General features: G+C 33.9%; 1 protein-coding gene across 2 annotated transcripts in view; it reads left to right on the forward strand.

Annotated features, from left to right (window-relative positions):
- CYTH1 (cytohesin 1) overlaps window positions 1-10,184 on the forward strand; it is a 196,706-nt gene extending 186,522 nt beyond the window's left edge. For both annotated transcript variants that reach the window (XM_051995473.1, XM_051995474.1), the window contains exon 13: window positions 7,805-10,184. In XM_051995473.1, coding sequence (XP_051851433.1) covers window positions 7,805-7,883 — 79 coding nt within the window. In that variant the 3' untranslated portion in view covers window positions 7,884-10,184. The remainder of the gene's footprint in view (window positions 1-7,804) is intronic.
- Window positions 10,185-10,405: the final 221 nt, after the last annotated feature.

Raw genomic sequence — 10,405 nt, forward strand, 5'->3', positions numbered from 1 at the left:
GGTAAAAGTAACCTGAGAAGAAAAACAAAAATGCAAGCAAACAATAACAGAAAGAGTGGAACTGCTATATTGTGGTCCACACTCATTTCTCAGTGTTCTTTTTTTTTGTTTGTTTTTATCTTTTATCTCATTATTTTAAAAATTATTTTTCTTTTTTGCCCCTTTTTCTCTTTTCTTTTATTATAGATTTTTGTTTACAAGATATATGCTTGGGTAATTTTTCAGCATTGACCTTTGCAAAACCCTCTTTTTCAACTTTTCCCCTCTTTCCCCTCAACCCCTCCTCTAGATGGCCGGCAGACCCATGCATGTTAAATATGTTAAAGTATATGTTAAATACAATATATGTATATATATCCATACAGTTATTTTGCTGCATAAGAAAAATCGGACTTAGACATAAGGTAAAAATAACCTGAGAAGAAAATCAAAAATGCAAGTGGACAAAAATAGAGGGAGTGGAAATGCTATGTCATGGTTCATATTCATTTTCCATAGCTCTTTTGCTGGGTGTAGCTGGTTCTCTTCATTGTTGAACAAATGGAACTGATTTCATTCATTTCATTGTTGAAGAGAGCCATGTCTATCAGAATTGATCATCATATGATATTGTTGTTGAAGTGTATAATGATCTCCTGGTTCTACTCATTTCATTTAGCATCAGTTCATGTAAATCTCTCCAGGCCTCTCTGAAATCATCCTGCTCGTCGCTTCTTATAGAACAATAATATTCCTTAACATGCATACACCACAATTTATTCAGCCATTCTCCAATTGATGGGCATCCATTCAATTTCTAGTCTCTAGCCACTATGAAAAGGGCTGCCACAAACATTTTTGCACATATGGGTCCCTTTCTCTTTAATATCTCTTTGGGTTATAAGCCCAGTAGTAACACTGCTGGATCAAAATGTATGCACAGTTTGATAACTTTTTGAGTATAGTTCCAAATTGCTCTCCAGAATGGTTGGATCCATTATCAACTCCATCAACAATGCATCAGTGTCCCAGTTTTCCCACATTCCCTCCAACATTCGTCATTATCTTTTCCTGTCATCTTAGCCAATTTGATAGGTATTTTAGTGGTATCTCAGAGTTGTCTTAATTTGCATTTCTCTGATCAATAATGATTTGGAACACCTTTTCATATGACTAGAAATAGTTTCAATTTCTTCATCTGAAAATTGTCTTCATATTCTTTGACCATTTTCAATTGGAGAATGGCTTGATTTCTTATAAATTTGAATCAGTTCTCTATATATTTTGGAAATAAGGCCTTTATCAGAACCTTTAACTATAAAAATGTTTTTCCAGTTTATTGTTTCCCTTCTAATCTTGTCTGCATTAGTTTTGTTTGTACAAAAGCTTTTTAACTTGATATAATCAAAATTTTCTATTTTGTGATCAATAATGATCTCTTGTTCTTTAGTCACAAATTCTTTCTTCCTCCACAGGTCTGAGAGGTAAACTATCATATGTTCTTCTAATTTAAGCATATATAGATTTCAACATTTTTCTGTATTCCAACTCCTCTTCTGTTCCCCTATCTTTGCCATTAATTTCATTAATCTAGGGACCTTACAGTGAAGAAATTTTCTATAATAATGCGGATTGACAATTGTTTTATACTGCCTGGTAACAGTTTTGCACAAGTTCACAAGCCTTTGTGGGTGATTTTTGAAAAATTGTAAGGTGACTAGTTGAGTAGATAGAGCACTGCACTAGAGTCTGGAAAAACCTTAAGCTTGATTAATTTCAAGCTATAAAGACCTAAGCTTGATCAATTCCAAGCTATGTCATCTTAGGCTAATCATTTTACTAATCAGCCTTAGTATCCTCATCTATAAAATGAGATATTGTCATTATAACACCTATCTCACAAGATTATTGTGATGGTAAAATGAGAATATATTTTAAGGACTTTGTAAATCTTAAAGCACTATATAAATGTTAGCTATTATTTTTCCATATTTATGAAATCTTACTTTGGTTCTTCATGGATTATTATTCTCTAGTCGAGATAACTTTATTTTCCTTCCTGAATTTTTTTGTATTTTTTTCTAATTCTGATCAATTCAAGCTGCATCTAACTTTAATTTTTCACTTTTACAAGAATTTTCCATTTAGATCTCACAAGTATTCTTTCTTTTTTCATTTCTGATAGTGCCTTTTGTTTCCTTCTATTTCTTTATTATTGACACTATCTTTTCTAATTCACAGTAATATATTAATGGGAAATTAGATCTTTTATGTGATATAGGGAAACAGTTTGATGTAGTCAGTAGAGAGCTACCCTTGACAAGAAGAAGACCCTATTGGAGTCCCAGCTTTGGCACATATTAACTTTATGACTGAGCAAATCACTTAACTTCTCAGGATCTCGGGCAATTCTCTAAGACTACAGTTTCAGAGAAGATGCTGATCTGCATTGGCAGATAAAATTTCCTTGACTAAAATTCCAAATCCCCTATGAAATCACAGATCTATATTGAGAAAACAAAGAAAATGAGTTTTTAGGAGAAATGGTGCTATTAAATTCTATCTTAGTTACATTTTAAATGTTCCTGATAATGTTTGTATACAAATTAAATGTTTAGAAATCTTTTTAAGTTTGGTTTTTATATATGGAATATTCTTTTAGGAAACATGCCCCTGTTATTACTCTTTTTCATTAGAAATAGCTGAATAGTGCTTAGAACTATGGATAATAGAGAGTCAAGAAGACTTGAGTTCAAATTCAGCCTCAGATACTTGCTAGCTGTGGGACCCCGTGTTAACCTCTGTGTGTCTTTGTTTCCTCAACCATAAATAAAATAGGGATAATAGTCCCTACATCGCAGGGTTGTTTTGAGGATTAAATGAGATATTTATAAAAATGCTTAATACAGTATCTGGCCCATAGTAAATACTGTATAAATGCTTATGCTCTTGTAAGTTAGGTGAAACTCTTATTTCTTTATGACTTCTGCTATAACAATTTTTCTTTTATTTGCATAAGAGCAGTTCAAATCTGTCTTCAGACACCTAACATTTCCTAGTTGTGTGACCCTGGGAAGTTACTTAACCCAATTGCCTTGTCAAAAAAAAAGTTCCTAAGTAATGTGACAAGTATCTAGAAGTTGCATTTTCTGAATTCACATTATGATACATTAATTAGCATTCTCTCCTTCTCTGTGTTCTTTAAGATTTCTTTGAAAGGTTGCTTATATTATCATAAACTCTATAAGTAATAATGCTGATCATTCTTATAACTTATTAGGATTTCTCTTGGCAGCTGCTTATTGTAGGCTTACATTTCATTTTCAGTCTGTCACTTTTAGATGTCTGTCCACTGAATTCAGGACCATAGATTTAGATTTTGAAGGGACCTCACAGAGCAGCTAGTTCAACTTCATTATTTCACAAATCACAAAACTGAAGTCCCGGAAAGTTAAGTGCCTTGCCTAGGGACATATAGGGGCAAGTATTGAACCCATATCCTTGAATTTTTCAGAGTCATTTCTTTTTTATACTGGGTTTTTTTCTATTTATTCAGATACCAAATGGTCCTAATCTTGTTATATTAAATCAGTATGATTTTACCAGCTATTTTCCTCCTTATGTAACATTTACTTATCACTAAACTATTTTTGTTTGTTTGCTTACTTGTTTGCTGGGGTAGGCAAGGAGAGAAATCCTAATAGAAGAAACCCTTTTTATAGGGTGTATGTGTGTGGGGAATGGAGGGAAATTGGGCGTGCACACATATATACATGTGCACAGCACTTAAAAGAATTAGAGTTTAAAGCATCATGTCCCAAACTTATTGGTCTCATAACTTTTTTTAATATAGTTTTTTATTTTTCCAAATACATCACAAAGATAGTTTTCTACATTCATCTTTGTAAAACCTTGTGTTCCAAATTTTTCTCCCTCTCTCCTCCCACCCTGCTCCCATAGACATAGGCAAATAATACAATATAGATTAAAAATGTGCAATTCTTTTAAATGTATTTCCAAATTCGTCTACTGCACAAGAAAAATCAGATTAAAAAGGTGAAAGAAAAAAAAAAACACATGGTCTCAAGACTCTTAAAAATAATTGAGGACCATATAACTCATGTCAAAATACATTTACCATGATTGTACATGTATAACCTATATCAAATTGCTTGCTGTCTTGGGGAGGATAAGGGAGGAAAGGAGGGGAGAAAAATTTGGAACTCAAAATTTTATAAAAATAAATGTTGAAAACTATATGTAATTGGGGAAAAAATTAAATACCATTAAGTGTAAGAAATTATTTAGGACCCCAAGAGCTTTTGCTTTTAAGGATTTATAAACTGTAGCTATTTGCCATATTAGAAATTAAAATATCTTATTATCGTTAATGAAAATAGCTTTGACCTCATTGACCCTCTGAAAGAGTTTTGATGACTCCCAAAGGACCCTCTGCCACACTTTGAGAACCTCTGGCTTAGAGGAAATTGAAAGGTGACTAAGGGAGATGAAATGAGAAGGAAAGGATATATGTGTACAAATACATGTGTATCAAAAAGCTCTGGAGGGTGAATGTGTGAGTTAAAAGTAGGATTCAAATTTTTTTCTCTTTTCTAATAATAACTATAAATTTTTCCATTCCTTAATTCTACCTGAACACATTTTTAAAATGTGCACTTTTAATTAGCATTAAAAACCTGTACATTTTCCATGCTTTACAAGAAACTTCAAGATTAACATTGATCATTTTTAAAAATGGCTTTTTAATGTAACTTTCAAAATAATAAAGGTACAATCCAGTATCTTTCTCTCTAAATCTTAACTTTCTTTTAGAGCCAAAGCAAAATAGATCTAAATAGTGTAGCTTATCTTTAGAATTTCCAGTCATCTTTTCTGACAATCATGCAGAATGAATGGTCACAAAGTTTTTTCTATTCTCTTCATGCTGCATAATAATATTTGACATTTACATTTTATTTTATTATTAACAAAGATAGACAGTTTCTTTTAATCCTGACAATAACCTTGTGAGAATAAATAATACACAGACTACATAGGCTGTTCAATCTAGTCATAAAAGACCTTAGTTCTGGCAGGCCTGACAGATTTTGAGCTTCAGATCATCAGAGCCGATTGCATTTTCTGCAAAATTTCACCTGAAGCTAAAAATGTATATTTGATTCTTTTCATCTTGTGTTTGAATTTTACTATCAAAGTAACTTAGAAAAGAAACCTACATCTGTCATCATCATTGTTAAGAATAGCAGTAGCGGGCAGCTAGGTGGCACAGTGGATAGAACACTAGCCCTGAAGTCAGGAAGACCTGAGTTCAAATCTGACCTCAGACACTTAACACTTCCTAGCTGTGTGATCCTGGACAAGTCACTTAACCCCAATTGCCTCAACCAAAAAAAAAAAGGAAAGAAAGAAAAAGAAAAAAAGAAAAACTAAAACAAAACAAAACAAAAAAAAGAATAGCAGCAGAGAGCTACTTGTGAGTTATTTGAGCTTTTCCACCATTCCCCCAATAGTTTTAGGATAAGTTTTTGAGCATTTAGTATATAGGATCTTAACACAAGAAACTTAAGTTTAAATCCCAGCTCTGACAATTATTAATTATATGATACGAACAATCCACTTATCTAAACTATTACTTTCTAAATTTCCACTTCACATGACATATCTTCATGAGAATCAAGATGAGATAATGTGATCATAGAAATGTTTAGAGGTTTTTCATGTTTGAGTGAAGAACCAATGCCCAACCAAAAATTGCAGATCAGGGAGATGTTAAACTTAACTTTCCTCAGAGCTCAAAAAATGAGAAGTGGACCCCAAGGTACTGCATGTTCATTTTTGTCCTGAATGACAGGCTGTTTTGGTAGCAGTGGTATTTGCAGTCTTCTCAGTAACACTGAGTTCCTTTCTTCCCATATATCATTTCCTCAAAGAAACAATGTAATGGTTATGTTCCTAACCTACAAAAATCTTTTTTTTCTATGATGTAGCTGATAGTTCATTGCATTTTTTTGTTAAAAAGGAACATGTGATCTTTTAGTCCTATAAAGATACAAATGTGGGATTGAAGTTGCAGATGTTTATATTTGCAAACATTTATAGTGTAGGTTGTTTAGAATCTGAGATTCTTTTTTACAGATGTGAGAAAAAGCAATACCATGACATTCTCAAGGTATCTCTTAAGTACTTTAGAATCAATTGTATGACATGGGATACTAGCACAGGATCACCTAGTACAATATCCTCTCATGAGAGAAAGTCCCATGCTCAGTGAGCAAAGCAGAAATGAATTAGCCCAAAGGAAACATGAGATGCACAAAATTAGAGAAGCCACCCCAAATGTTCATGTAGACTATTTGTTCTTGAAGAACAAAGGACAATAACCAACCAGCTATAGAAATGTTATTTTAAATAATGATTATTTTTCTTATCAGTCCACAAAAATCTATTTATGCCATAATATACTTGAAGTATAGTACTACAAAGCCGATTCATTGTGTTTAACTGGGATTCTTTATTTGAGGATATTCAAAGACTCAATATGAGAGAAAAGAGTCACATAGATTCTGCAATGAGACCATAGATTTTTCCTTCTTTGATTTTCTTTTGTTCTCTTACCTGCTATCTACTAAGCACTGATATTGGAGATGTTGCAGCCTCATGTCACTGTGGCTTCTATAGGTGGGACAAGTGCTCCAATTTGGAATTAGATAGGGGAGGGATGTGAAGAATTGAAGATAAAGCTCTGTAGGATTACAGTAAATTCTAGAGATTGCCTTACTTATTTCCCTTTTTACTATTATCACTTGTGGCTTCCAGCTTGGGCTTCATCTCTCCTATAAAACAAAATTTTCACATCTTTTTTCCCAGTTTCTCCCTATACTATAGTCCTCAATATAGATGCATAACATTTTGGAAAGAGGTTCTCTGAATGCATTTGCTGCCTGTAATAGAGAAAAAGTGGAATATATTTTATTCCTGGCTTATTCCTTTCATCTCAAAGAGAGAAACTGTTAATTGGGAAACATATTTGCAATACAAATTGCTAGAAAATGTTTGATATTCAATATAAATGGGGAATTGGGACAAATATATAAGCCATTCTACAATAATAAATAGTTGAAGGGATACAGTTTTAAGAAAATAAATGCAAAAGATCAATAATCACTTAAAAATTGTTCTGTCATTATAAATGTCATTAAAATTTGAAAACCTCTGAAGTTTTATCTCATATCAGCAAATAGCGCTGATAAAAAAACAGATAAATTAATAACAGGGGGGCTGTAAGAATACAAGCTGGTGGAATTATGTATTGGTCTAGTTGTTCGGGAAAAACTTTGAAATTGTGCCCAAAAAAATGACAAACTTTCACTTTGACTTTCTGATTTCAATGCTGGACTTATTGCCCAACGAGACCATTCATATCAGTGTCAGATTAGTAAAAAATTCAAATGATATGTAATTTATTACTACAGAGGAGCCAAAGATCTCCACCAAAACTTAAGGATTAAATGTTTAACTGAATTAGAATAACACTAGAGGGTGAAATTATAAGAATATCTCTGCAGTGTTTTTGCTGTCATAATTAGCTTAAGAAGTGATCACAACTTTAAAAGTATTCAGTACTTTCACAGCTGCACATCAAGATAAGACAGCTGTCTGGGTTAACTATTATGGTAGACTAATTGGATACATATTCTGGTATTAAATGATATCAAAATGGAATTTATTTGCTTATAATTTCCAATTGATATTTTCTCTACTATTTTTCTTAAGTCGCATCTCTTTCTCCATTTGTGTGTTTCAGAGCAGCCATCAGCAGGGATCCTTTCTATGAGATGTTAGCAACAAGGAAGAAGAAAGTTTCTTCTACCAAGAGACATTAAGAGGCTGTACCAGCTAATGAGGATCAGAACCTTATAGTGTGAAGAATTCTTGATTATCCCCTTCTGCAGTTCTACACATGGGGAGAGAGAGGGCTGCAAAGCAGGAGCATCTTCTGCCACTTAACATCGCCCTGAATTCCTAAGGACCAGCTTCAGCTTTTGCAAATTTTTTTTAAGCAAGTGGAGGGAGGGGTCAGGGTGGGTAGTTATCAGTTGGGGAAAAGAGGGAACCTGAGCCCTTTTAAGGCATGGATTCATAATTTTTTTTTTTGAAAAAGAACAGAGAGCAAATCAGCTTCCCTGCAAGTCTCTCCACTCAGCAGGTCTGATAGCAGAGCTTGGAGCCAACCATTTACCTCTTGGTTATTTTTCCTGTGAAGAAGCCTTCAATTCCTGCATCATAGGTACATTTATAAATATATTATATGTTAAAGTGAAAGGTTGAGATGGAAGAGATAAGCCACAACCATAAAGATATATTTTTGGCTTTAAAGAAGTTTGCCCAGATGCATTATTCTCTTTCCAGTCTTGAAGACTCCCAGATAAATTGTGTTCCTCCCTGGGGGATGGAGCAACATAGGCAACACAGATATCTACCACCAGGCATTGAGAAGTAATGAGGGTAATGCCTATACTACCTCTCCAATTTGCTTTGCATTCTTCTGGTTTAGTGAGTTGGAGAATATTTTCTGTGGTTTGCGTAAACTATTGGGTTTGGGAGAAAGGTGGGGTTGAGGGTTGGGGGGTGAAGAATGGGAAAGGAAGTTTTCTGAAACTTAATGGGGTCCTCAGATTTTATTTTACTCACCTACTAGGGACTTAAACAAAGTCACTACTTTGTGGGCCCTGTGGTTGCTGTGGCCATTCATGCCATGAGCTGCAAAACAAAATAGAATTCTGTTGTTGGTAGTGTTTTCTCATTTTCACTGCACTGGGGACACTGAAGAGAAGGGAATCGTTGGAGTTTTTGAGTGCTTTTTTTTTTATTTTTCAGAATTAATGCTTCTCCTGACCTTAAAAAGAAAAAAAATCAGCATTTTTCATTGAGCAAAACACCAAATAACCAAAATGATGAGGAAGGCAATTCCCATGGGTACTTGAGAATGATTGATCAGTTGCCTCATTTTTTTTTTCTTTTCTAATATTTTCAGCTAATTTCCTTAAAGCTCTAGTCCTCGTTTTAGAGGAAAGAGCATATTCTTCTTAGTCGCCTTGAGGTTTCATTTTTTTCCCCTTAAATTAAGTAGCCCATAAGTACTTCCCTAAATGCATCTTCACCTTAGGATGTAATTTGCTTGATCCTACCAAAGGATTAAACTGAAACTCTTCCTGTATTATAATTCAAGTGGTTTCTTGAAGTAGGTAGATAACAGTTTGAGCCCATAAAATGCAACTCCCCGGAATTATCAGTAGTAGCAGTTCCTTACTTCCATAGAATCCAACCTGGCAATCCAAAAAACCCTGAGAATAATTTACCAATACATTTCTTCCTATATGTATGTTGAGTTACATTTTAAGGCACAAAAAGTTCTTGCTATTATAAAGAGATAACTTTGTAAGCCATTCAGATTCCCAACAAGTGACAGAGCCCTCAGGGCTCTCCATCTCTGAAAATCATTCTGAAAAGGTATTGGGGAGAACAAGAGAGCCTGGGGATGGATCAGTAATAGTGTCCCACCTTGCAATGGAAATGAATTACTGAATATTACCTGAAGTCTTATAAGTGGTTTAGTGGAATAGCATCAAGTGTTTTTGTGGCTGGGTCCTGTTTGGAAGGTATCTGGAAAAAAAGCACAACCAGAACCTTCTATTTAATAGCAGAACAACCATTGAAGGAAAACAAGATTCGGCAAGGCTTCAGGTCTGTTGTTAATACCAGAATTACCTCAACTAAGTCCAATATTTTGACATGTTTCATTTCCTCCCTTTGTGAGTCAAATCAGTACACTGGTTCTAGCAAGTAAGCGGGGGGTGAAGAGGGTGAGGAAAGGGAGGCAAGTGGATCAGTATTAGTTTATTTATCAGAGATGTAAATAATCTATGTATAGTTTTTCTCCTTTAGATTATTTTGTATTTGGAAAAAGGTTTTTTTTGTTTGTTTGTTTGTTTGTTTGTTTGTTTTTTTTTTTTGGTGGGGGAGATTTAAAGAGAGAAGTAATTACTGATAACAGGATTTATTTTAATTATTCTGATTTGTTTTGTTTTGTTTTGCTTTGTTTTGTTTTGTTTTGTTTTGTTTTGCCATGTAAACTAGAGCCAAGAAATTGCAGCAAATAAACTCCAACCCTTCCCTGAGCTGCACTTCTTTATTGTCTATTGTGTTCTTTCTAATTCCTGGATTGGGATATGGGGATAAGAGAGGGAAATCATTATTAAGTGTACCAAGGTGGGAAAGTGTATTACAGTTTTCTATAACTTCTTTACAATCTTCCTGGATTTCAGTTTCTTCATTTGTGAAATGAGTTGAACGTGTTATTTGTTAAGATCTTTTCTAAATCATACAAAGTTGGGAGCTCATTTCT

The sequence above is a fragment of the Antechinus flavipes genome, chromosome 4 (assembly GCF_016432865.1).
Source record: "Antechinus flavipes isolate AdamAnt ecotype Samford, QLD, Australia chromosome 4, AdamAnt_v2, whole genome shotgun sequence".
Taxonomy (NCBI): Eukaryota; Metazoa; Chordata; class Mammalia; order Dasyuromorphia; family Dasyuridae; genus Antechinus; species Antechinus flavipes.